The sequence below is a fragment of the Xiphophorus hellerii genome, chromosome 6 (assembly GCF_003331165.1).
Source record: "Xiphophorus hellerii strain 12219 chromosome 6, Xiphophorus_hellerii-4.1, whole genome shotgun sequence".
In the NCBI taxonomy this organism is placed as follows: domain Eukaryota; kingdom Metazoa; phylum Chordata; class Actinopteri; order Cyprinodontiformes; family Poeciliidae; genus Xiphophorus; species Xiphophorus hellerii.
This window is the reverse complement of record NC_045677.1, coordinates 13,079,319-13,107,037: the sequence shown is the minus strand read 5'-3', so window position 1 is coordinate 13,107,037 and position 27,719 is coordinate 13,079,319. Positions and strand designations below refer to the sequence as shown.

Genomic DNA, 27,719 nt, shown 5'->3' with positions numbered 1-27,719 from the left:
ACAAATTTTATACTGTAGTTTGTTTTCTTGTAACAGTGGCAGGAAGGCCCAGAGGCATCCACCTGTCCTCTTTTAGGACCTGCTGATTGGTCCCCATGGGGTTGATCTACACTATTGAGCCTGTATATTTTTTAGATGAGCTTGCTGAGGTGCAGCATCCACAGACTGATCAACCCACTGAGGGATTAAGACAAACAATGGATAAGATGCAGGTGTCATATTCATCATTCATCCTGTTGCTCCTTCTTCAGGTATTTAAATATTTATCAAACTACGGCTGGTTATTTATTTTCATTTTATGTTGTTATTTTCTAATTGGTTCTAATTAATTCTTTTTTTTTAGATACATTATGGTTTGGCTGCAGGTGGGTATTGTTGGTTTTTCCTTTACTTTTGAAGCATACTACTAATATGAAATCCTAAAAATGTTTTAACACTTAATTTTTTGTAATTTTCTTTATTTTTTTGTTAATCAGATTTTAAGATTTTAAAATTAAAAAATCTTTAGTGGATGAATAATGGACCTCACTGTCATACACCAGATATACAAGCACAAGAAAAAAGAGGATTAAACATACTGGAAAAATTATTTAGAAACCCCCGGATGACTCATGCTTATGAAAGTAGTGTACAGATGAAAGTTTAAACAGGTTCAAATAGACTGAAGATGAAAGTTAACCACTGATTTTATTATTAATTTCCTTATTTTTGCTCACAAAATCTTCATTTTGTGCTTTAAGGGCTGTATACGAAAGCTCACCTGATGTCTCTGCTCTCCTTCTCATAGAATGTAATATAGTCTCAGTGACATCTCCTTCAGCATCTACGTTGAACATCAAGTGGAGCAGCTATGCTGGAGCCACCCTTTATGTCCTAGATTTGAGAGTCGTGAACTCGACGAGCATTGCACCGCTGTTGCTGATGATGTCAGAGTCCAGCACGCAGAGGTTGGTGCAGGGCTTGAGAACTGGACATGTTTACCAGGTCACACTGTCAGCCTTTGACATGCTTTATGCTCCATTGTGCACAGCTTCAAAGATAACAATGACAGGTAAACAGATCACCAGTAAAAAACAACCCCAAAATTGGTGCAAAAAAAGTTGGAAAATAATTTTCAAATTCCTTGTGTCCCATTCCCGCAGTGCCCGATACGTCCCAGATTACATCTTCCCAAGCCATTTCAAGCACTTCTATAAAGCTTCAGTGGTCTGCTGTGACAGGGGCGGACAGCTACATCTTGTTTGTGGAGGAGGCGTTTCGCTCTCCTCCAAGGATTTACAACCAGACCTTCACTACCTCCAGTGGACAAATGGGTGGCTTGACTCCATCAACAACGTATAATTGTTATATTTACTCCTCCAACGCTGCAGGGAGAGGTGCCAAAAGCAACATAAACACAATAATAACATGTAAGTGCTTATTTGTTTGTCTTTATATGTGTTATTTTATTATATTCTCAGTAATATGCAGGCTATAGGCATCCAAAGATTGTACGGCGCCCTAGACAGATTTTGATTGAAGGCCTCAAATCCAGTAAAGCCCATCACCCACCAGCCATCACAGCACCAATAATATCTCTCTTAAAATGTCAAAATTGTATTGTTTGTGTGTAGTGCATTTGACCCCCCTACATTTTTATGCATGCCAATAATTATTTTGACATAATTTGTTTAAAATTCTTAAATTCCCGGACTTTACATTATTTGATTTAAAACAAGAGTTTAGATACATATAAAAGTATATTTTATTGAATAATTTGTAGCTAGAAAAGTGATTACAGTATAGAGTAAAGCAGCAGAAATGATTACTAGTGGCATTAACGTCTGACTTTTAACTTGCTGTAACTTTCAAACTATAATATTTTTTCTGCATACATTTGTCCAAAGATATTTAAATAATTTCAAATCCTTTAAATCATAAATCTCCTAAGCAGGCCCATTCTTCATAAAGACATGACTACAAATCTGATCTTTTGGCATTGATACACTGTGTGACAAGTCATGTGGTCTTGAGGGTCTTCTGCTTTAAACACGGCGTAATTAAATTTAACATCAACTCTTTATAATCATCACCAATCATCTGAACGTGTTCATTCTGCTGGTAGTGGTGCAGCCGCCAACTGGTGTGACTCTCACCCCGACTGGAAAAAGCACGGCCCGAGTGACGTGGAACTCTGTGAGCAAAGTCCTGCTTTACCAAGTGACTGTGAGAGACAACGGCAACCCGGACAAACCGCCTGTTGTAAGGAACTCATCGTCCACATCCGTGGATATCAGTTCTCTGGCGCCCTGCTCCACCTACACAGTTGGAGTATCATCATTCAACGTCTTCCTTGTGCCTGGCGAGCCCTCTACTGTCACATACAATACTACTAGTGAGTGCCCACACAAAGATAAATAATTTTATTTCTTCTATTTGTTGTTGCTGACTTTCTATTAGGACTAATAAAGTGCTTTAATAATTTGTGTTTCAAAATAAACCTGATTAAACGCACGATGTTCAGTACTTAAGCGCTAGGCTAACTCAATCATGTCCTTTGTTTTGATATCACTTGTTGATTACTTTGCTTGCAACATATTTCAGCATGGTTCTAGTAAATTGGTGTCTGGAAATCATTGGAATATATTGTTGTTCTTCTGCTATACAAACATACAGTAGTGCTTTGATTTGAGCATCATAAAACTAAGTAACAAGCATTTCAGCTGTACTCTCTCATGCTCCACACTAGTTTTGTAAGACGGAGCTCGGATCCTGGGAATAACGTCACCCAGAGGTTGTTGTAGTTGCAAGTCAGAAATCCAGTTGGATTTGCAATTCGCTTTGACGCCAACAAATAACATTTTATACTTTTGAACCCAAAAGGAACATGTTTGAAAGTTAAAATACTTCATGAGAAGACACAAACTGTTAAGAGTGCTAATAAATAATTTATCTGGGCAACATTTCACTATATCCTACATATGCGACAGCCTTGGTGGCTGGTGATGTAAAACTCAGTACCGTACAGCTGCTTAAAGCTTGTTGATCCTACCAGAAAATCAGAAAGTCGCAGTTCCCGAAGTTAGAGCACAAAAAGAAGACGCCGCCGTGTGGCATCCTTAGTCTCTATAATGTTATCAGGGGACATACAGTACCTTTTTACATGTCAAGAATGTACCTATGAGCACAAACAGTGCAGAATGTGTCAATCCCCTGCATAGTGGAATTTAAGCACAAACACTGTTTCAATTAGTGTTCAGTGACTAAATAAATGTATGAGAGCAAGTGAACGAAGAACAGAATGATCTGTGAGCTGCATTGCATGCCCCCTGCTCTCTTGCGTTTGGTTGGTGTTAGCAGGTAGCTGATGAGAGCAGAAGGACAGCATCATTACACAGTTGCTCAAGATAGGACGGAATCTATGGATAGACTATTAGTTTAACCATTATTTGATTAAACAAATTAAACAAATCAATGTAACATAAATAGAAGTATGGGGTTTTTTAGCCATTGTGTAAAATACATGTTTCATATCTACCCTCAGCTATAGGTGGAGTAACGACAGTGTCTGTGGACTACAGCTGCTCCACCAGCAAAGTGACAGTAACTTGGGACTGTGGTGCTTGGGGCTAAGCTGTACAGGGCTGTAGCCGTCGACAGCGCTGGGGCCTCCCTGAACTGCACATCAGACTCCACCAGTTGTCAGATCGCAGAGCTCAAATGTGGAGAAAACTACGAGGTTCACGTCACGGCCATCTCTGATGACTGTGAAAGCATCCCCGACGTCACGGCCACGTTTGCGACAGGTGAGGACAGGCTGTTTTTCTCTCTTTGGAGTCACATTTTTTTGTTTGTATTGTCTTAGGTGAATCAGCTCAGCTGGCCACATGCACATACTGTACCTTCTCATTTTACCTCTCACTGTCTCACACATCTACCTGGAAGCTGTTTAGGTTCTTTCCAGTGAGTCCGAACATTGAAGCAATGAACCTGGTTATATGACACCAGTCAGTCTAAAACCCTGTACAGTATATTGAAGCAGGAGTTGTTTTAAATGCCAGTTATTGCTCAGAGTGAAAAGTACAAGGAGGGAAACACCCATATGTTGTACCGTGAAAAAGTACTCTCAGAGCATTCCCCCATATAACAACCACAAACTTGAATGTTTTTTATTGTGATGTTATGTGAAAGACCAACACAAATAAGTGCGTCATTGTGGAATAGAAGGAAACTGATGAATAATTTTCAAACTTAAAAAAGAGAAGATTATTGTATGTAGTGTGTGTATTTAGCCTCCCTTTTGGGGTTATGTCTCTACCTGCTTTTCATCTATAGGCTGAAATTGTTGCTAATTTCTTCTTCTTTTTTTTTAAACCCCATCAGATTCTGTCAGATTGAATAAAAAGCACAAGTGGACATCAGTCTTCATTTGTTTAAAATCTAGACTTTGCGCTATTCTGCGCAATCTGAAACATTCATTGAACAAATTTACTGTACACATTGGTTTCCGTTCCCTCCTCCATTAACAGTGTTTTCATGTGTATTTATTACACCCTCCAGTCCCCTGTGCTCCGGTTCATCTCCAGACCACACATGAATGCTCCTCCGACATCATCGTCTTCAGCTGGGAGCCAACCAGTAACACCAACTACTATGTGGCCACTGCTGTGGACAACACTGGCAAAACGACAGAGTGCAGGACGCTGGACAAGATGTGTTACTTCACCAATGTGGACTGTGGTCGGTTCTACACGTACAAAGTGTATGCTGTGAGCTCAGAGTGCAACAGCCACATCAGCGAACCCAAGTCTATCCAGACCTGTGAGTACTAAAAGGAAATCTGATTCTTGTAATTGCCTTTGGTTCAACGTTGTGCCATTGCACTGGTTGACTTGTTCCATCTTATGCCGAGCAGCTCCTTGTTTCCCATCGAACGTGAAGACAGAAACTGACTGCTTCACAAACAGTCTCATCACAACCTGGGACTCCGCTGACGGAGCTTTGTCATACAATGTCAATGCTGAAGGGAACAACGGAGAAACCTACAACTGCTCCTCCCCAAACAATACTTGTGAAATCACCAGTGTGCCATGTGGAGAACAGCTCAGCGTGTGGATTGTTGCCTCCAATGATAACTGCTCCACTGACAGAGTGTTGGTAGAAGCGGCTCAGACCGGTGCGTACTGGGACCTTCTTGAAATAAGAAATCTTCTCTTCCTGGTCATTGATAGCTGAGATATGATGAATTTCTTTCACAGTTCCCTGCACTCCCACCAATGTCTCGGCATCAGCAGAGTGCAGTCAGGACTCTGCAAGAGTGAACTGGATCCCGAGCCATGGGACTATATTCTACATTGTACTTGCTGAAGATTCAAATGGGAACTCATACCATTGCTATGCACTGGGAACCACCTGTTTCATGAGTAACTTGGCATGTGGACAGAATTACACCACCAAAGTCATTGGCAATAATATTGACTGCAACAGTACAGCAAGTCAGGAGGTTCATTTCATGACAGGTAGATGATGGAGCAAGAAAACCAATTTAATTTGTGCTAATTTGCCAAATTCTCATTTAAGATTAATCTGAATTATGTTTTTTCTCCTTAGCACCTTGCCCTCCGACAAATATTGAGGCAATCAGAGACTGTGATGCCAACCAGGCTGTGATAGTCTGGCAGAACCACCAGACGTCAGGCGTCTACACGGCGCTGCTGGAAGATCAGAGTGGTCCTCAGCTCAACTGCACCAGCAACACGGTCAACAGCTGCACAATCCTCTCTCTGCCATGTGGAAAGAAATACAACGTCACCGTCACCTACAGCCAAGGACAGTGTCAGTCCAGCTCAGCATCTGTTGGCATGGACACAGGTAATACAACTTTTAGTTTCCTGGGTGTACAGTAACTCCTTGAAGTTTCTTATAAAACTAGCATGCTATTGCCAAGGGGGTGTGCAAGCCCAAGCATGAATAACATAAAGAGTTGTGAAAAAGTATTTGGCCTCTTACCGTTTTACTTTTGGTCACACTTAAATGTTATAGATTATCAGGCCAACTTTTAATGTCACACAAATGCAAACGAAGAAACTAAAAGGAGCATTTTTCATTATTTATTTATTATTTTCTGAAAAAAATTTGACCAAGACGATATCTTACTATCGTTAATACCATTAGGTTTTTTTACCTCTGTTTTTTTTATTATTATTATTATTATTTACTGTTATAAGATAAATTCATAGGTGTAAATTGGCAAGGAGTTGGTAATTATTCTGATGGTGTCCAGTTGTTATTTACAATTGTCATTATTATTATTATTATATGTAGATTTTATTGTCTTGTTATGAGTTGGTTATAAACATTTTGTCTATGGAATATAATTTATTTGTTGACTCTCTAGCACAGTATATTGAACAGGCACAAGAATATTGTAACATGGTTTTAATTAAAATTTTTTGATAATTATTGAGTGGTAAATAATATATTTCATTAAGCTGAGATAGGAGATAGGATTAAATAAGCGTTCACCTCTTCCTACACCTTTCCAAACAGTAAAGTAATGGTAAAAAAATTACTTTGTTCTTGGCTATGGATGCATATGTTTTCTCTGTCCTATTGATTGCTTGTTCTTAAAAACCTGCTTGAAATAAATACATCAAATAAAAACATGTTTTGAATCATTTTATTTCAGTGCCTTGTGGTCCAGAGGATGTCAACGCCACTGTCAGCTGCAGCTCAGATGAGCTAAAGGTTTCCTGGAGCATCGGCGTTCCTGCAGAGAACTACATCGCCATCGTCTCCAGAGCAATGGGCCATCCTCTATCCTGTAACTCCACAGAGACCCAGTGCACTGTGGAAGGACTGCAGTGTGAAAGCTCCTACACAGTGACAGTTTTCTCCATCACCAGGAAGTGCCTCAGTCTGCCGAGTCATGAGGTCACAGTGCAAACATGTGAGGACCACATGAACAGAGGTAGAAGGATGTGATGGGATTTTGTTGGGTCCATCGTAACACTTGTGTTTTTCTTTTGTATTCGTTTAGTGCCGTGTCCTCCCACCAATGTCACGGCCGGGCATGCGTGCGACCCAAATTCTGTTCCTGTATCGTGGACTCACAGCGGCAAAGCCGAGTTCTTCACTGCCGTGGCTTTGGGTAGCAGAGGTCACAGGGCTGAGTGCACCTCCAATGAAACGTCCTGCAACCTTCCAGGACTCCAGTGTGGGGAGGTTTACTCCGTCAGTGTTGCAGGAGCTGACAACAACTGTGCAGGTCTACAGAGCAACCCACTGTCTTTGAAAACAGGTGACACAACACTGACTGACTAACCCTGGATTTAGAAACACTCTCAATGACTGAATCAAGACCACTTCTCTTTCCAGAGCCGTGTTCTCCATCTAATGTGACCAGCCAGGTGATGTGTGGTGCTGGAGCCGCTCAGGTGTTCTGGTCCCCCAGCAGTAATGCAGTAAGCTACGATGTAAAAGCCACCAGCAGTGGTCAGACCCTCACATGCAGCAGCTCCTCCTCTAACTGCACCCTGAGTCCACTGGGCTGTGGACAAGTCTATGACGTTCAAGTGTCTGCCACTGACGGTACCTGTGTTAGTGACTACAGCTCCCCCTTCAGGCAGGAACAAGGTACGGACAAAATCAGAACCATCCAAGTTTTCCTAAATAATTAAGATGGGATTTTACTACTTAATTTGTTTTTCTCGGATTGTTGGGAATGCTATTTAATTTTGAGGTTCTCTTTTTTGGGGTTATTTTAGACAATTTGAGCACACTAAAAAGACCAATGATAATTAAATGTAAAATATTCAAGAAAATTAGTTGATTTGATAGAAGGAGATATCCTAATAGACCACAAAGTCATAGTTTGTCTCTCATCATGCACTTTTTGGTCTTTTTTATGTTGTTTATTTATTTACAAAGAAACAATGTACAACTTTTCATGCATCTCTCCTTCTTTTAAAAAGAGAGACGCACGGTACCAGGTCATAGCAAACGCCTCCTCAAAACTGCTCCCGCCATGTTTCATATTGAGGATTAGTATTATGTCATTTTTACAATGAAAACAAGAAAAAAAATCTGAAATAATGTAAGTGACTCCATGTTGTCGTAAGACACTCCAGCACATCCCCTTCATCATCTTTACTTTATTTGAAGTTTGAGTTTCAGGAATTATTGCACAGCTCAAGTACAAGTTTCACTATTTTCTCTAGATTAATTTAAGCAGACCTGCACTGATCAACTCTTTTGAAATATCTTTTGTGTGCTAATGTTTTTAAACATTTTTATGTTCATTTAAAAGGGTAATTTTTTTTTTAGTCTAGAAAACAAAAAGTGACTATTGCCACTTTGTTTCTTTTAGTACCCTGTGCTCCGGAGAACGTTACTGCATACCTGCTATGTGACACCAGCGACTTAACAGTCAGCTGGAAATCCTCTCCTGTCCTGCTCAGCTACAGTGTGATGGCCGTGCCACTAGATGGCAGTAGTCCAGTCACCTGTAATACTAACAACGCCAGCTGTGTTCTCACGGGCTTTCATTGTGGGCAAGCTCTCAATATTTCTGTTAAAGCCTCCTCTAAGAGCTGCAGCGGACCGTACAGCCCCGTTCAGACTGTTCACACAGGTAATGAAAATGCATCATTAAAGTCCTCTAGTCATTCATAGGCTATAAAGTGTTTGAAATCTTTGAACATACTTGAATTTCAATTAGGTGTTTTCAAGGTTTGGAAAGTGCTTGATTCAGTCTGCACAGTTTTGTAATAAGATGCCATGTGACGTTTGATTAAAGCCTGAATTTGGAAACGTTGGTTATTTACAGTTGAAACCACCTAATAAAAAGACACATACAGATTTTTCTCTCACGATCTGAAGTTAAATCAGACTGAGCTTCTCTTATTTTAGGTCAGTTAGAATCACAAAAAAAACTTAATGAGAAGATTGTTTAGCAAACATTCCCGACACTGGATTGTTTCAGTGTAATTAATATTTATTTTTCCTAATGTCTCAATGACTTATTGACCTGTGTAATTGAAATAAAGGTCATCTTATACTTTATACGTTATTTATTTATTTATTTTTGTTAAAATAATGTTCTGTTGTTGGACAAAATACTTGGTGTGCATTAGAGAGACATTTCACATCAAATGTTGTTATATTTTAGTTTATCTTGTCCCTTCTGGAGAATATAGGATACTACGGTATATTCTTGTCTAATAACAAGACGTTATTAATACAGTAATAAATTGTATCATACAATTGTGAATTGAAACTGGCTTTATTAGATAATTTGTGTTGTTTCTATCTCCAAAGTGGGGTGCTGTAAAAGTTACTTGCCTTGAAAATGATTGAGTTTTACTGTGGGAAAAGTGTACAAACCCTGCATGTAATACCGTATGTGTTGACAGGTCCCTGCTCCTCTCAGAACCTAAAGGCGGTGATCGAATGTGGGACAAACTCTCTCCGGGCCTCCTGGGATGCTTCCTCTGGGGCCTCCTCTTACACAGCGACAGTGACCGGTCCGAATGGCTTCTCTGATTACCGCTCCACATCAGATCTCACCTGCCTTTTCTCCGGCCTGCAGTGCGCCACCAGCTACACCGTCCAAATTGTGTCCCAGGACGGCCACTGTGCCAGCGCTCCCATTCAAACTGCAACGACAACCGGTACGGTTTGAGCATTTTCCTGAATCTAAAGCTGACTGTTTTGACTCGGAAGGTGTGATGCGAATCTGCCTGTTCCTCCAGGCCCGTGTGATCCGGTAAATGTGACCAGCGTCCTGCAGTGTGGTTCAGACACAGCCACGGTGTCCTGGCTTGAAGGTGCCAGAGCTGTAGCCCACATCGTTCTCGCTCAAGAAGAGGGATCCCATGAGTATGTTTCCTGTAGGAGTAACACAACTTCCTGTCAGCTGAACCAGCTGCGGTGTGGAAAAGTGTACAACTTGACGGTATTGGCTGAAGATGCTACCTGCAACAGCACCGGAGAGATGACAGGAACCTTAATGACAGGTTGGAAAACTTAAATTCTCTGAACAGACCAAATCACAGACATCTAAATCACCACTGATCCCTTTGCTTTTCCATCTTAGCTCCATGTTCTCCGTCCATCCAGAGCAGCAGGCTGACATGTGGAAACAGTTCTGTTCTTCTGAGCTGGACACCAGTGGCTCGTTCTACAGGTTTTACAGTTAATGCAACAGCTGGGAACGGGCACAGTGTTTCCTGCAGCTCAAACGCAGCTTCCTGTAGCCTGTCTGACCTCCTCTGTGGTCAGACATACAAGGCCTCTGTCACTGCGAAAGGGAACCAGTGTGACAGTCCACCCGGACCCAGCGCCACCATCATCACAGGTGTGCTTGTGATAATTTTTTGCATTTGCTTTGCCTTTTATTCTATAGTCAGCAAACTCAAAATTTCCCTCTCTCTCTCTCTATGTTGTTTTCCAGCCCCCTGCTCTCCAGCTGTAACATCTAAACAGTACGACTGTGGCGCCAGCACAGCAGTGATTAGCTGGTCCAACACCGCGGGAAGCTCCAGCTTCCTCGCTCAGGTAGCAGGGGACGGGCATCGTGACAGCTGCCACACTACAAACACCAGCTGCACGTTCAGAAATCTGCCCTGTGGCTCGGATTTCAATGTGACTGTCCAAGCTCAGGGAGCCGAGTGCAACAGCAGCATCAGCGCCGGGGAATCCCTACAAACAGGTCTGCATACACACTAATAATGGAGAATACAAATATTACTGATAATAGATAGAGGACAGACATTTTAAATAATATTTTTTTAATATCTCAAATGCATTTTAAGTAAGCCCTCACCTCTCTGTGTCTCTCAAATCATAGTGAAGTCTCAACTTCAACAATGAAAACCAGCGGTTGTTTTAGAGGATTTTTAGCCTAGCAACAGTGAGAACCAGCTACTTTGTTTTCTTTTCAGTTTCCTTTTTTAAAAAAAAATATTGATCTCCACTTCTGCAGTACATTGCAAATGTAATAAAACATTTAACTGATAGTGCATGGTTTTCAAAATATTTTACATATAAAAACCTAGAGAAAAAAATGTGTTGTTAATTTAAAGACAGCCTTTAATACTTTGCGAAGCCACCTTCTCCCGTGAGTTTTGGAAAGTTTCTTAGAGTGTATCTCAATCAGCGTTAAGCATCATGGACTAACATTTTAACTAACTCTATGCAAAATAAGTAAGAGTTGTACTTTTAACCCTGACCAGTTTCCCCATATCTTATAAAAAAAAATTCTCACAGCACAATGCTGCCAAAACATATTTTATTGTATGTTCCTCCACAAAATACCTTCTTTTTTTGGTATTAATTCAGAGCCATCAGAGGAAATTAGATTAAATCAAGCCCTGCTTTTTAGTTGTTTTTTTGTTTTTTTTTTACAAAATTATTTCCAAACCAATCAGCTTTTTCCTTTCCTCTTCACAGCTTTTCACTTCTTTGTGTTTGCCCATCAGATAAAATCATGATTTATGTGATTTTTGTTTTTTTATTCCATATCCAGTCCCATGTGCCCCAGAGAACGTGAGCACCACTGCTCTGTGCTCCACTCACTCTGCTTTAATTACCTGGGTGGGCAGCCCCAGTGCTGTTGGACACAATGTGACGGTGACGGGCCAGGACGGAGACACACACCTCTGTCAAACCCACTCCACCAGCTGTCATGTCACAGACCTCCACTGTGGGAAAACCTACAGCGTTTCAGCCGTGCCGTACTCACTGACGTGCTCTGGAGCCCGGAGTGCAGCTTCCAGCTTTAGAGCAGGTAAACATAGAAATGAAGTTATTTCCTCATTTCTCTGTTTCTGTTTGCATTTTAAACACTCCTCATCTTCTCTCCAGGGCTTTGTCCTCCCAGCAACGTCACTGTGTCTCCTGCTTGTGGGGACAGCGCCATCTCTTGGACTCAAGTGGCCGGGGCAGAGCTGTACATAGCAACAGCTACAGCCAATGATGGACACAATCATACTTGCAGCTCAAACTACTCAAGCTTCTGCGACTTCACCGACCTGCAATGTGGGGAAATCTACGCGGTCACGGTGGTAACGGTGGACCAGGGCTGCTGGAGCGAGCCGAGCACAGCAGTGATGCTGAGAGCAGGTTAGAAGAACTAAAACACAGGGAGCCTAAAAAGATAAAACTGTTTTAAATCTCTTTTCCTCGCCATTTGTTTCCAGCACTGTGTCCACCTGCTAATCTGACCGGCCATGTCAGCTGTGAAACAAACACCATGTCCCTCACATGGGGGGCAGTGACAGAGGCCACCTACGTTCTGCAATGGGGAAGGATAGGGAGCGCTTCTCCTCCTTCGGAGTACACAACCTCAAACACCTCACACTCTTTGTCTAATTTGCTCTGTGGAGAAAGATACGCTGTCCGCGTGGCACCCCAGGAGGCAGACTGCAGGAGTAGCTACAGTCCAGCCGTAGAAATAAGTACAGGTGGAATATCTTTCTACGTCAACAAGATGTTACATTCTGCTAAACAATAAAATTTTAAAAAATCAACTGCGCTTTTCCTTCCAGCTCCTTGTCAGCCCACAAATCTAACCGTTCGTGTGGACTGTGGGACAAACAACGGGAATTTCTCCTGGGCGGAAAGCAGCGGAGCGAGTTTCTACGTCGTTGAAATAACCGGGGAGGACGGCCGCATGGCTTCCTGCTCCTCCAACGACACTTCCTGCGCCGTGAAGCTTGACTGTGGCCGCTCGTACTCTGCAACGCTGGTGGCCTCCACTGAGAGCTGCAACAGCACCAAGCACGCTGACATTTACTTTGACTCTGGTGAGACACAACACTTTGCCTTGTAATTGGTGCTGCCAAATCTTTTTGTGAACCTGAGTGGCTTTGGTTTGTATTAATTACCTCATTTCCACTTATTCCATCTGTTTTACTCCAGATGGATCTGAAGTAAAACAAACATCTCATTTTTTTTGTTGTAGTAAATAGTTTAAGGTTAAGGTTCCTGTAGCCTTTAGCAACCTCCACATTTTTACATTTGAGATGCAAAAAGAAGATTCAAATTCACAGGGTTTTTTTAATAGTAAGAGATCCAAGAATTAATCATGTCCATTTCTTGCAATATTTAACTTATAGTTTCTCCTACTTTTTCTGTGTTTGTCCCAAACTGGTCTCCTCAGCCCCGTGTTTGCCACACGATGTCATGGCTGAGTTAGACTGCAACACCAACGTGATGAACGTGAACTGGACTCAGACCACCGGCTCAGATGAGTATACGGCCTGGGCCATCGGCACGGACGGCCACCGAGCTTCCTGCAACTCAACGTCCAACTACTGCTCCATCCACCATCTCAGGTGTGGCAGGATCTACGAGGTGGCCGTCACCTCCTCCTCCATAAACTGTGAAATCATCGCCGGCTCAGACTACAAGGTTCAGTCTGGTGAGTGGACCCGACTGAGCTGTGATCCGTTCTGCGTTTATACGTCACAATGCAAAGCGAAATATCTCTCAACGAAACATGTGCTTAACCTACTGCAGCTCCCTGTAAAGCCGAGAACACCACAGCTGAGCTGAACTGCAGCTCCAACGCGATGACGGTGAAGTGGCAGGACGGCGGCGCAGCACAGAACTACACAGTTAGAGCCGCCTCTGCCTCAGGTGTCAACTCCACCTGCGGGACAGCAGAGAGCAGCTGCTCCTTCCTGGACCTGAGCTGCGGTCAGCTCTACACCTTCACTGTGACGGGATACACTAATGTGTGTGTCAGCGACATGAGCGACCCCATAGAGAGGCACACTGGTACAGTAACAGTGCCTTTACTTTGACAAATGTTTTAGTCAGAAAATATCTTCAAGACATTTGAAATGTTTCTAGGGCAGCAAAAGAGAAGGAGAAGAGATTATGCATCCACAAAAAATCTAAAAAAAAACTTTACTAATACACTGCCAAAACATAAAATCTTACCAGAAACCTCTGGTCTGGTTATTAGTGCAAATATCTTAGTACTTTACTAGTAACTTTTCAACAATAAATAATATTACTAATAATAATAACACTGTCAGTATTGATGAAAAAGTTATAAGTGAAATAATCTGCCAAGATGTTTTGTTATTCCATACCATAAATTAAAATATCTTGTTCCACTTGCAGATTATTTCATGTACGACTAGTACTTTTTCATCAATATTAAATATTAAATTATTTATTTTAAAAAAGTATCTATTTCTTGGTGAAAAGTTACTTGCATGTTACATTTGTCTTATTTCAAGTGCTCTAAGATTTTACACTAGAAACTACACAAAAACATTAGATTAGTAATTGATTGTGTGTTTTTCCTGTCCACGATAAATAACATAAAAAATGGGCCAAAAAAAAGGATGCTTGTACGATAACTGATAATTGATTCAACTTAAAAATACAACTTTTTGCAAGAAAGCAAAGGATAATTTCCTAGAATCCAAACAAACATTTTTTACTTATTTTTCAGTCTTCTTTTATTTTTCCATCTAAACTCCCTCTTCTCTCCTTTTTTAGCTCCATGTTCTCCAACCAGCGTCTCAGCCGATCTCAACTGTACGACACGTAACGCTCTGATCAGCTGGACCAACGCTGCAGCCACTGCAGCCACAGCCTACAGCGCTCTGGCGACCTCCTCTGCTGGACACAACGCGTCCTGCAGTGACATGGGGTCATCCTGTGACCTGGACCAGCTATTCTGCGGACAGCACTACTCCGTCGTTGTCGAGGCGATCCATGCTGGTTGTCCTGGCCCTGCCAGCGCTCCTGTTGCGTTTGCTACAGGTGAGTTAGCGCAAACGCTTGGACTGAGTGAGACATGAACATAATTTTCTGTATCTCCCATCAGAGCCGTGTGTTCCTGTGGACATCTCTGTCAATTACAATGTGAGTGCCGCTTGGGTCACGTGGAGCCCGGCTGAAGGTGCCGCCTCATACTCGGTTCAGGGTGTGGCAGACAGCGGGTCGTCTGTCGCCTGTACCACCAATGCCACCAGCTGCTTCCTCCATGATTTCCTGTGCAGTCGCATTTACAACATCACCGTGACAGCAAGGAACCAGGCCTGTGACAGCGTAATCTCTGACATGTCCCACCTCATGACAGGTCTGTTACCACAAGATTCATATCATACACTTACTGTGTTCTATTTGTTGTTTTTTTTACATGAATGTGTTTCTCCTTTATCCAGCACCCTGCCCACCCACAAATGTCCAAGCAAGCATTTCCTGTGATCACCTCACTGCCACTGTATCCTGGCAGCAGAGCAACCTCGCTGTGGGATACGTCGCCTACCTTGACGACCAAAGTGGACACAACGCCTCCTGCGTTGGCGCAGACGTAGATACGAGCTGCGTTGTCTCTGGGCTGAGCTGTGGCTCCGTCTACAGAGTCTGGGTCAAGGCACTGGGAAAGCAGTACAACAGCACAGACAGCTCTGTGGTCTCACTGACATCAGGTACCAGTACCAACTCATTTGGAATTGTGCTAATTGAAGATAAGAGAGATATCTACTGCATACCTTTAACAGAACCTCACAAGAATGTTAAACTATTTCTTTAAGCCTATCCCTGGTTTCAGTGGCACATCTCCATAGCTGCAAGCTTGGGCACCTGCTAAATATGGTCATGAGATAATAGAGAAAACTTATTTTGTGGTCAAAAAGTTTTCTTTTTCTTGTCTTCTTTTTTTTTTGCTTGTGTCTCCCCAACAAGGTGCCACCCTGCGTGGAGAGCCACTGCCACTGATTAGTCTCATTCTTTCTGTTTCAAACAGGACCTTGTCAGCCACACAGTATTGAAGCCTTTATGGGCTGTCAGACCCACTCTGCCACTGTGTCCTGGCAGCCCAGTGCTGGAGCTGTGTCCTATGCTACCATGCTAACATCTTCATCAGGCCACACCAGCAGCTGCTCCACCAGCACCACCAGCTGCCAGACGAGCTTCCTGCATTGCGGTGAAGAGTATAACGTCACCGTAAAGACCATTGGAGAGGCGTGTAACAGCACGGCTCACATGGCAGGACAACTCATCACAGGTAGAGAACGCAGCATGTTTACAGTCTCTGAACCACATCAGTCGTTGGGTTCAGATTAGTTCACTGCCTGTTCTCCTCAGAACCATGCACTCCGGTCAATCTGTCTGTCCACCTGAACGGGAGCGACGCCCAGGTGACGTGGTCCACAGCAAGAGGCAGCAGCTCATACTCTGTGTTGGCTGTGACGGAGCAGGGCGTGACCGCCGCCTGCAGCTCCACCGCCTTCCAGTGCTCCCTCACCGGCCTCCAGTGCAGTCAGATCTACAACGTCACCGTGCGGACCAGAAACTCGGCCTGCAACAGCACCGTGACCTCAGCGCCACACCGCCTAGTTACTGGTGAGTCCCTCATTCGTTTAGCAACTACCTGCTGGCCTGCGTTTTTGTTTTTTATGTGTAAATGTGTCTGATCATTTGCTTTAACCCAGTGCCCTGCCCACCCACAAACGTTCGAGCCAACATGTCATGCGAACAGCTTAGAGCAGCTGTGTCCTGGCAACAGAGCGACCTCGCTGTGGGTTATGTCGCCTACTTGGACAACCAAAATGGCCACTCCACCTCGTGCTTAAGCACCAACACAGATACCTTCTGCAGTGTGTCTGGGCTGATGTGTGACATCGTCTACAGAGTTTGGGTCAAAGCTCTAGGAGAGCAGTACAACAGCTCCGACAGCTCTGTGGTCTATTTGACATCAGGTAAATATCATGTGTCGTGATATATGCTTTGAACCTTTTCACATTCTGCCATGTTATAATGCCATACTATAATCAGTGTGTTTTATGGAGATTTCGTGTGATAGGCCATCAAAAAGTAGACAATAAAGAAGATGCTGAACAGCTGCCAATTTTTTTTCTAATCAAAAATCAGAAAACATGGCGTACATTTGCATTCAACTCTACAACTGATTCTCAGTTGCATTTAGGTCTGGACTTTGGCTAATTCTAACACATTAATATGTGTTGATCTCAACTGGATTTATTATTAATTCCACAGTCATGAGCCACTTGTGTTAATCTAGCACATACATTCACCAAAAATGTGTAACGTTTGTGGTCATAACATGACAAAATCTGAAAAAAGATCACATATTTTGAGATATACAACAGATTCTTTTTTTGTCAATCAGTTAAACGTTTTGCTTTTTTCCATCAGCTCCATGTCTGCCCAGTCACGTTGCAGCAGAGGTGAGCTGTGAGTCCGATACTGATGCCATCGTCTCCTGGAACTCTTTTCTATCAATGCCGTCCGTCAGTCAACCAACGAACATCTCAGTCGTGGCCGCCATCGCAGGAACCCTGCAAACTCTGTGCACAACTCCACGCAGATCCTGTAACGTAAGCGGCTTAAGCTGCGGTGAGACCTACAAACTCAGCCTCATCGCCACCAACGAGCAATGCAGCCTCACAGCTCAGACGCACGTCAACATCACCACCCGTAAGTTTCAGCAGCCGATCATTGATCAGTCAGTCTGTTTCTCTGCCGTTTTACTCCAATCCGTTAATACGTTTCCTAGGTCCTTGCACACCCCAGAGTGTGTCTGTCAGTCTACTGTGTGGCTTAAACTCTGCCCTCGTATCCTGGGAAGAGAAACCCGACGTTGAACTGCACACAGCAAGTGCTGTCAAATCATCAGGAGGAGAATTGAAAATGTGCAACTCCTCGGGCTCTTCCTGCAGCTTCACTGGTCTGGACTGTGGAGAAATGTACAACTTTACGGTCGCAGCATACAGTGAAGGCTGCTGGAGCCAATCCAGTAGCCCTATTCTCTTTCCTACAGGTACTTCAGAGGCTAAAATGCTGTTTTTTAAATATACAAACTCTTATTAAAGTGAAACTCCATGCATGGGAACAGGAGGCAAACTCATCTGGTTCGAATTTACCTTTTAATTTTACTACATGACAGAGGATATTGGGATGTTGTTTAATAGACACAACTGCTTTTACATTTTAATGAATAGAACTAAAACTATTTCAATTCTGAGTAAATTCAAAGTGGCTATAAAGTCCTTCGCCGTTGCATCTACAGAAACCATGCAAATGTTTCTCATCTTAAAATTATTATTGCATAAAATCCAGCATAAATTAGCCTCAATAGGTAAACTGCCATAACAGATAATCATTTTAAATCACAGAAAGAAACTCTGTGTTTTTGCCAGAAACAAAGACTTTCAACATGTTGAAGAGATTTTTGGGTTTCTTGCGACTGGATGTAACTTTTCATGATTAGGATTAACTTCAAAAACTGACCAGTCATTTAAAACTTTAATTATTTCATAATATTAAAAATAAAAGTCCCTATATCAACACTCGGCAGAGTAGTAAAACTATGATGCAACACTATTTAAATGCACTAAAACTGATGGCCCACAATGTTAATCTTTCTCCTAAAAGAATATTATACTTCAGTTGTTTTTTGGTTATTTAAAAGTTTGAAACTGTGAAACAAGTGAATCAACTTTGAAACTGAGATGTACATTTTTTTCCCCCCTTAGCAATAGATCAGCTATATGCTGATGTCATCAAAGTTGTGTTTGTACAACTGCTAGAGAAACATTCACCAATATCTACAGAGGACGCTTTAGCGTCTTGATTTTTTTGTGTAAAAATTGAAAGAAGAAAAAAATTAAAGAAAAACTGTGACTTATACAAACATGTACATTTGCAATACTTGCAAAAGGCATTTCTTTTTTTAATAATACACCTTGCAATAATACTCATGTCTTCACTACTGCAGCATTGTGTCATGCTAACTCTGTTGTCTTTTCTCAGAACCTTGCCAGCCTGTGAACGTTTCTGCTCAGACGTTGTGTGAGAGTGATGAGGTGCAGCTCTCCTGGGATCAGACTGGTTCTCCAGCTCAGTATTCAGTCACAGCGAAGGGAAGCCTCGGCTTCACGGGAGTCTACAACACAACCCGCAGGCTCCTTTCAGCCACTTTACCCTGTGGACAGCACTATAACCTCACCGTACAAGCACAGAGCAGCGACTGTGACAGCATGCCCAGCAGTCCCTTCTTCTTCAAAACCGGTATAATATTTTTCACTTTGTCTTGTTTATTTTTATGCAGGTTTCTGTAAGCAGATGAAAGATTTATACAATTAAATCTCATGAGGACAAAGGCCTGTATTTAATGGATTATGTGAATGGTACCATCACAAAAAACATTGTTAGATTGATCTTTTAATGTCTTTTGAAGAGTTGGTGGCAATAAGTTCTTATTAATGTGTCTCTTATTTTATTTTATTGTGTTATTATTTTCACAAGCAGGCTCTGACATACCAGAATTTACCTGATCCCAGTTTTTCTCTACATGTTTTAGAGCCATCAAACTAATTATCAAGTAACCTGACATGAAAAGCAGTTCCCAAACTGTGATAGCTTTGATTAAGGAGGAAAACTGAACTAGCTAACCAAACCACCCCTGCTCCACATGAGCGAGGGTGGTTTGATATTAGATATTAGGTTTACCATCTAAACCTAATATCTGCTTGTGCCATCCATGGCAGCAAAAACGATCTAATTTGTCTTTTACAACATTGTGGGGAATTTTGAGCCACTCTTGGCTTGAATTGTTTTAATTCAGTCATATTGGGGAGGTTATGAGTATAACCTGCCTATGCAGCAGCATCTCATTCAGATTCTGGACCACATTTTGACAAGACCCATCCAAAACTGTCATTTAGATTTTTTTATTTTTTTTATTTTTTTTTGCCATTCAGAGGTGGTTTTGCTGGTGTCCTTTGGATTACTGTCCTGATGCAACTGTGCTAACCCCAAAGCTCACAAACTGACAGAGGAATCCATCATTTCTTTGCAGGCCCGTGCGCCCCGCGGGATGTGGTGACCTCGGCGCAGTGCAAGTTTAATGTGGGCTCTGTCAGCTGGGCCCCCAGCAATGGCGCTGAATCCTACGTTGCTAGAGCAACGGGCCTGCATGGCCACACTCACCTGTGTACCACAAACACCACTTCCTGCTCGTGGACTGACCTTCACTGTGGGGAGCAGTACAAGATTGTAGTGGGAGCCAAAGCTGACAACTGCACCCGCATGTCCAACAACTCCTCGGTCATCTATATGAGTAAGTTATGGAGCCCAATTGAAGAGTTATTGGTGGTAAATATTAACTCTTGCTGTGACATAATCATCATTTTGATTTCATGCAGATTCCTGCAGGCCCCAGAATTTGGCTGCCACTGTGAACTGTGGCATGAAGGTTGTTTCTCTTGACTGGGCCGTTAGCAACGGGACGGAAACCTACACGGTTTCGGCTGAGACAGGAGACACAGCGATCAGTCTCAGCACCAACATCACCACCGCTCTTTTCTCTGACTTTGTTTGTGGCAAAAACTACAACCTCACAGTCACCCCTGTCAACCATTATTGTCCCGGCAACCCGAGCGCGTCCACCTCCGTCCAGACCTGTGCGTACCAATCAGACATGGCTATCGGAGGCAAAATATGTAGAATCGATTCCAAGCATATCTGAAGCAATGAGTGAAATGTCTTAGATACGCTTCACTGATCTTTTCCAGGGCCGTGCATGCCGGTGGGGATCGCCGCCAAGCAGGACTGCATCTCCAGCATCGTCATGGTAACCTGGGATTCCTCCAACGGCTCAGACTACTACACAGCCAAAGTGCAGACGGACACAGGCATCTCAGAGATGTGCATGTCAGAAAGAGATGCGTGCAGCATTGCCGGCCTGACGTGTGGGTACAACTTCTCTGTGTCCGTCACGGCCTTCAACCAGCAGTGTAACGTCACCTCCAAAGAACCCGCAAGTCTGCAGACAGGTGAGCATCAGTCTATCAATACGGCATGAATGCAACCTGAGGGAAAATAGCAACTATAGGACATCTTTGTTTTTAGTTAAACGCTTTATTTATTCTGCCTCTATCAAAAAGTTTCTCTGAAAGCTTTTATAGAGGCAGATTCTAACATTCAAGGCACCTTTAAAAGAATAAAATATGTTTACTGGTATCCAAATTTGAAACAATAAGGACTTTTAATAAAAATCTGGAGGAGTCAGCTAGTAATTAATTCAGGGGTTGTTTTGCTTTTTTTTGAGCCAGCTGTGCCATGCACTTCAACAAGGTTCCCAGACCTTTAGAAAAGAAATTGAAAAAAAAGTGAGCATCAGGTGCTTTTCCATATATTCCTTTTTATTTTTATTCATTTGTGAGGGAACTGCTCACTCTGATCAAAGATCCCGGTTCCAGTAGAGTTCAGAAGACTTTACAGTTATGTTTGTGATGGTAGGACAAAAAAATAACATGGTATCTAATGTTTGTTATGAAGAAGCTATGATTCCAGTAATAATTCTATTTTATTTTATTTTTTAGCTCTAGGGTTGTTTAGGGTAGCAAATTAGTGTGACTCCAGTGACTTTGTGGACATTTTCTTAATGTGGGACTTTTTCACTTCAGTGAAAATACTTAAATTAACGGTTGGATTTTTTCAAAAAGATAAATTTATCTTAAGGTTTTTTTTACACACCTTTTGCAACTGTGCCAGTAAATGTGGAGGCTGCTGTAAATTGTCTTCCTCCCAGTCCACCTAGATGAAACCTTTTCTCTGCTCATTACAGTTTAAAATGACTCCAGCCGTTGTTTTGTGTCTCTGTCCAGTGCCGTGCATTCCCACTAACGTCTCTGTGAAACTGGACTGCTCCAACAACTCGGCCGACGTGTCCTGGTCTCCCAGTCGAGGCGCTCTGCGCTACTCGGTGTTAGCCAACAGCAGTCACAGCGACGACAGCTGCACAGCCTCTGACCTCAGCTGCCTCACATGCGGCGCCAACTACGCGGTTCAGGTGGTGGCGATGGACGACAGGTGCTCCAGCCTCCCCAGTCTGCCTGTGCTTTTCGAATCAGGTAAAAAGTGTAGCACCAGTTCAGAAATCACCCCAAAAAACTGGGATGAATTTGTCCCCATACTGATTTTGTGTTCTCAGGCCCCTGCTCGCCTCACAACCTGAGCACTGAACTCAGCTGTTTGTCCAATGACCTGACTGTTACCTGGGACACTGTCAGAGAGGCTGACCACTTCTTGGTTTCCCTAACTGCTGCGAACGGAGGAAGTACCGACATATGCAACACCACAAACACCGTTTGTTCCACAAGCAGCTTAACATGTGGTAATACGTACGTTGTTCAAGTCACCTCTGTGAGAGGCGTCTGTCGGAACAAGCACAATCAGACCCGCAGCATCCAGTCAGGTATAAAAAAAGATTTGAAAATGTTTTAAAAAGTCCAATTTCCCATAAACATCCCATCACAGACACTTACAGCTCTGATGCGTTCTCTTCAGCGCCGTGTCAGCCTCAAGGCGTCAGAGGCTACCTGAACTGTGTGACCAACTCTGCCTGGATATCCTGGGACTCGGCTGCTGGGGCGGAGAGCTACACCGTGTTCGCTTCTGGAGGGGAGGCCTACACAGCCAACTGCACCTCCACCAACACAACATGTGAGGTGGAAGACCTGGCCTGCGGTGTTTCCTACAACTTCACTGTCACCGCTAAGAACCGCCAGTGTGAGAGTCCACCAAGTGACTCCATCAGCTTGCAGATGGGTAATTCACATCGAGAGTCGCTTTTACGCAGATTCCTGCGTGGAAGCTTTTGCACTATTCAAAACTATTCCTTTTAAATATATATTTTTAGGATTTGATACAATAAACCAACACAAAATGTTGTGCAATTGTAAAGCAAAAGCACAACTGAATCCACACTTTTATACAAATAAAAATGTTAAAATTGTAGCATGATTCAGCCTCCTTGAGTCAGTAATTTCTAGAATTTTGCTTTGCTACAGCTACCTATCTTGAGGAGTTTGTTTCTACCAGCTTTGCACATCTGCAGATTGAAATTGTTGCTTTTTTACCTTTGCAGAACATCAACAGCTTTAGATTTAGATCTGCTTTGAAAACATGAGCATGGTTTGATCTAAACCAATCCATAGCAGCGCTGGTCTTGTTGTCCTGCTGGTTGGCAAACCTTTAAGTCTCAAAGATTTTGCTGCCTGCAAAAAGGTTGTGTTTTTTTTTCCAGATGGATTTTGGCACATAGGCACACCACACTTTTCAGGTTTTATCTGTAAATAATTTGTAACGCCATTAATTTTTTCCCTTCATTTCACAATCCTGCACAACTTTGCCACAGTTGTGCAGGATCACCACAGTATGTAGTATTCCTGCTGCACAGTTAAGTTACTAACATTTGTCCCATTTTTCAGCCCCCTGCTCCCTCCCTGGTATCACCGCCTTTGCTCAGTGCCATAATTCCTCCATTCTCGTTGAGTGGAAGCAGAAGGGAGGCAACGCTGGAGGCACAGTGTACATTGCCACAGCGGAGGCCAGTGATAACACCTACCTGTACTGCAACAGCACGGGCAACAGCTGCCTCCTCCAGGGAGCAAAGTGTGATCTCCGTTACACCATCATTGTTGCCGTCTCATCGGTCCGCTGCAGCTCTTTGAGGAGTCCACCCTACAGAATTAGCATGGGTAAAATCTGTTTGTTTTTATAGTCCCATATGCTCTCCCACTCTTTTACAACGGAGTTGTTTGCACTGTTGTCCTCTTCTTAAAGTTTGTTATATCTTATTATAGTGCATAGAGGGGAAAATAGATACGATTTTGAACACATGCCTATTAGTTATTTGACAAAATACAGGTAGCATGTCTCCAAGAATGTGCAACAAAGTTGTTTTTAAGATGCAGCAACAATTCAAAGTGCTATACTAAACATGACATCATTCTGGATCATTTTCAGTCCAGTTTCAGAGAGAAAAGGAACAAGTTCTGCCCTGACCTGATAGTAATTTTGAGAAATTCCTTGGAAATACAATGTTGCTTATTTATATACAACAATATTCCACTGAGTTGTGAAAATAAAACACAGCAGAAAAACTCTAACAACTTGGAAGTGATGTGGATGCGAGTGAGGGGAACCAAAGCCCGGCAGAAAACTAAAGAATTAAACATAGAACACAGAGAAACAAGATGAACAAAATATTAAGTCTATAGCCGTAACCTTGAAAAATAACATTTTCCCACAGAGCCCTGTGCTCCTAAGGATGTGGTTGTGAACGTCTCCTGCGAGGATCGCAGCGCTCTGGTATCCTGGACACCCTCTCCCGTTGCCGAAGCCTACCACGTGGTTGCCATGGGTACAGACGGGCATGAATACACCTGCAACGCCACCTTCAGCAACTGCAGCATGTCGGACCTGCACTGTGACCAGCAGTACACAGTATCTGTGGTAGCCAGTCACGAGAACTGCACCAGCAAGACCAGTCAGAGTGCAACAGTCAACACAGGTACCAGTGAATGAAAAAACTGCAGCTACATTTCTGAGGTTAAGAGTCATCACCGACTAAAATTCCTCCGTCTGTTTAGGGCCCTGCCAGCCAGCTGGTCTCTCTGTGACTTTCCATTGTGACAATCAGTCTGCGACGCTGACCTGGAAGCCCAGTGACTACGCAAAGGGCTATTATGGCTGTGCTCAAGCTGAGAACGGAGACAGGCTCTACTGTCACAGCAGAGATCCCAGCTGCACGATCGACGGGCTCGTCTGCGGGACGGTTTACAATTTCTCCGTACAGGCCTCAGATGGGACGTGCAACAGCTCTGTCAGTGACCCGGTGCAGATAGCAGGAGGTATAAACCCAGCATGTAACTTCTAAAAGAGATTTCCTTTTACGTATAACAGAAAACTAACCATTCCCCCTCGTCCTTTGCAGTGCCTTGTCCTCCTCTAGCTGTTGAGGTGCAGCTAGTCCTGATGAAGATGGAGATCCAAGTGATGCGCTTCACCTGGACGCAGGTCTTGTGCGCAGAAACGGAGTACCTGGTGATCCTGACAGGAAGTCTGCTAGGAGACGGCCAGGCTCTGTTTGAGATCTCCTCCTACTGGACCAACGTCACGTACTTTGAGATCCCTCTTCCCTGCAGTTCGTCTTACGTTGCCACACTGCAGAGCAGGAATGCGGCAGGAAAGAGCGACAAATCAACACCCCTCAACGGAACCACAGGTAGACTGAACTGAGGTTGGTTATTTAAAAGCTACAAATCAAGGTAAACTCTACCAATGTGTCTGGCGATGTCACAAAAGGCAACAGACCAGACCGCTAGGTTTTTTTCTCCTTAATCAAGCTTTTAATCAAATACCTCCCTCAAAAATGTAACTTCTGTTTTGCTGCAAAACATTGAACTGTATATCAGAACTGAATTGGCAAACCTTAAATATTAAGAGAAGCAAGCCAGGATGGAGTGGCCAGATTCCATTAACAAAAATCCGCAGCTTCCACTTCAAGCCAAGTTGTTCATTTGAAACAAAATAATAAATCACAGCACAACATCCGACCAATAACTTGCACCAAAACTGATGCTAAAGTCAAGTATGTGAGTTTTAAATAAGTGATAGCAGAGCAGGAAATGAAGAGAACTCTCTAATTGAGCCATTTTGGCATCATATGTAGGATTTAGGATTCCTCAAGAACTAAATTCTTATAGCTTTTTCTTATGTATTTCACTTTAGATAGTGTTTCCTTCTAATATCAACTGGTTTTGATTTGGTTTTGAAAAAACATAAACCCTTTTTTTTCTTTTTTTTTTACTGTTCTGCGACCATCCATCCATTAGAACCAGCAGAACAGAGTCCAGGAAATCAAAAATGTACAAGACAAATAGATGCTGCAAATAGAGCAATTTACCTTCTCTGTAATCTAAATGATCTCTCGAAATTAAAAAAATTCAAAGACAGAAATTATTTTAGCGTGACACAGAATCAGTTAAAGTAACGCACGATTTACGTAAATACTTTATGGTTTTTTAAAATATAAAGTTACGTGCAGTAAAAATAAAAAATAAAATTCTCGACAAGCTCATATGAGCAACGCTAATACCGCTCCACTTACACATCGTCAGTGTTCATTTATAGTGCATTAATAGTTACTAAAAAGAAGCAATAGCTCAAGTTTTAATTCCAGTTTCTTTTCCTTTTTCCCAGCTCCTTGTCCGCCATCAAGAGTGACGTACAGCGGCAGCAGCTCCTTTGCCACCGTTTCATGGAGCTCATCGGTGTTTGCCACCACATACACCCTGTATGACAACAGCGTGTCTCCACGGAAACAGCTGTGCAGCACTGCGATGCTGTCCTGTTCCCTGTCCAACGTCTCTTCCAGCAGTCTGGTGGTCACAGCCAGCAACACTGCAGGGGAAAGTCAATCTGCAAATGTCACAGAAGGTAAGATTCGGCGTGAAAACAAACAAACAAAAAAACATTAAAAAAGACATTTGCATTCAGAAAACGGACTAATAAGCTCTTTTCTCTGTTTAGCTACACTACATTTAATCAGAAGGAGAGATCTCAGGGAACAAATACCAGAGAATGGTGAGTTTTATGATTTGTGAGTTTATTGCTTCCTGTAAATGAGTAGAAAAAAAGGTGTTTGATTGATCAGCTTGAGTTAAACTCCACAAAGAATCTATGAAGTATTATCAAGAGAAAGACCCAAAAGCAGTAATTGCAGTAATTAATGCAAAAGGAACAAAGTCTTGTTTTTACAGCTGGTGTTTTTGCATGACAAATCCATATTTTACATAATATTTATTAGCTTTAAGCTGTAATCTTCAAAACTAACTGACACAAACAAAAAATGTTTCCTAGTTTAATCGAATAAAGATTTATTTTTCATTTATATAGTAATTTATTTGGAGTAGAGTGCCCTCTATTTGTCATTAAACAGTCTAAATTTAACCGTTAGCTCGAGCAGAATTAATGATAAACATTTGAAAGATGGCTGATATCTTTGGATTATTTTCCATTGCTAGGAAACATCCCCGCGCCGCTGCTGGACGTCAAGCAACCCTCGCCATCTATCCTTTTCCTCCAGTGGTCTCCGGTGGAGGGCGCTTCCTTTTACAACCTGCTGATCAGGAACCAAGGCAGCTCCGCCGACGACCAGGAGCTCACTGTGTACGGGGAGAGCATCATTGTGAGCGAACTGAGCCCCGACTCTGCCTACTGTCTCTCCGTCTTGGCTGTGATCGCAGACGTGAGCGGGCCAGAGTCAGAGCCCGTGTGTGTGCAAATAGGCCAACGGATTGCGCTGTAAATGGAAAAAAGAAGAAAAAAAAAACCCGTACAGATAAATCTTTGTGATGCAGATCTACTAAGGAAAATGTTGTGGTTGACCAGGTGGAAGCACACTTAATGTGACGTATCCTGTACTCAGAGCACAGGGGCTTTAGATAAGAGTAGATTATTGAAAATTGTTTGGGTAGTATTATGGTTTAAGATTCATTTTCACACTTTCGGTCCTTTCGCTTTTTTTCACTTTTGTAAATTCTACATTAACTTGCCTATGGGAAACATATCAGAAAGTGCACTTAAGTTTTAAATGTATTTTAATAATAAAAACAAAATTTTTATTCTAATTAAAGTGACAAAATCTTAACTGGATTCAGTCTTTTTCTTCTTTAAACAAGCGTTCTTATATGTCATTTTCACTTTATTTAGGTACCTTCACCAAGCAGAAGACGGTCACCATGAGCAGATTCAGATTATATTTTTATCCTACGGAAAATATACCTAAAATGTTCATAACTTCCAATATTTATGATGGGTGTCGATACTGTTCCAAGTAGATTTTAAAGTGAATATCAGTTTAGAAGTCTGAGATTAAGCAGTTAATTCTCAGCTACAAT

General features: G+C 42.5%; 1 protein-coding gene across 1 annotated transcript; it reads left to right on the top strand.

Annotated features, from left to right (window-relative positions):
* The first annotated feature begins 131 nt into the window (after positions 1-131).
* Positions 132-27,469, top strand: LOC116722071 (uncharacterized). Its single transcript, XM_032566183.1, has 46 exons — positions 132-251; positions 344-365; positions 788-1,051; positions 1,143-1,409; positions 2,105-2,374; positions 3,524-3,785; positions 4,540-4,800; positions 4,895-5,155; positions 5,238-5,498; positions 5,590-5,850; positions 6,668-6,928; positions 7,019-7,279; positions 7,357-7,614; positions 8,348-8,611; positions 9,393-9,650; positions 9,732-9,995; positions 10,076-10,336; positions 10,433-10,690; positions 11,507-11,767; positions 11,845-12,102; positions 12,180-12,443; positions 12,528-12,785; positions 13,142-13,402; positions 13,501-13,761; positions 14,497-14,763; positions 14,828-15,082; positions 15,168-15,434; positions 15,752-16,012; positions 16,093-16,350; positions 16,440-16,706; positions 17,164-17,445; positions 17,525-17,788; positions 18,781-19,038; positions 19,829-20,089; positions 20,175-20,432; positions 20,544-20,804; positions 21,639-21,884; positions 21,965-22,228; positions 22,321-22,581; positions 23,244-23,513; positions 24,068-24,328; positions 24,408-24,668; positions 24,752-25,042; positions 26,020-26,256; positions 26,350-26,403; positions 26,844-27,469. Exons 7-46 carry the CDS (start codon positions 4,692-4,694, stop codon positions 27,125-27,127), a joined length of 10,128 nt encoding a protein of 3,375 aa, XP_032422074.1. The 5' UTR covers positions 132-251; positions 344-365; positions 788-1,051; positions 1,143-1,409; positions 2,105-2,374; positions 3,524-3,785; positions 4,540-4,691; the 3' UTR covers positions 27,128-27,469.
* Positions 27,470-27,719: the final 250 nt, after the last annotated feature.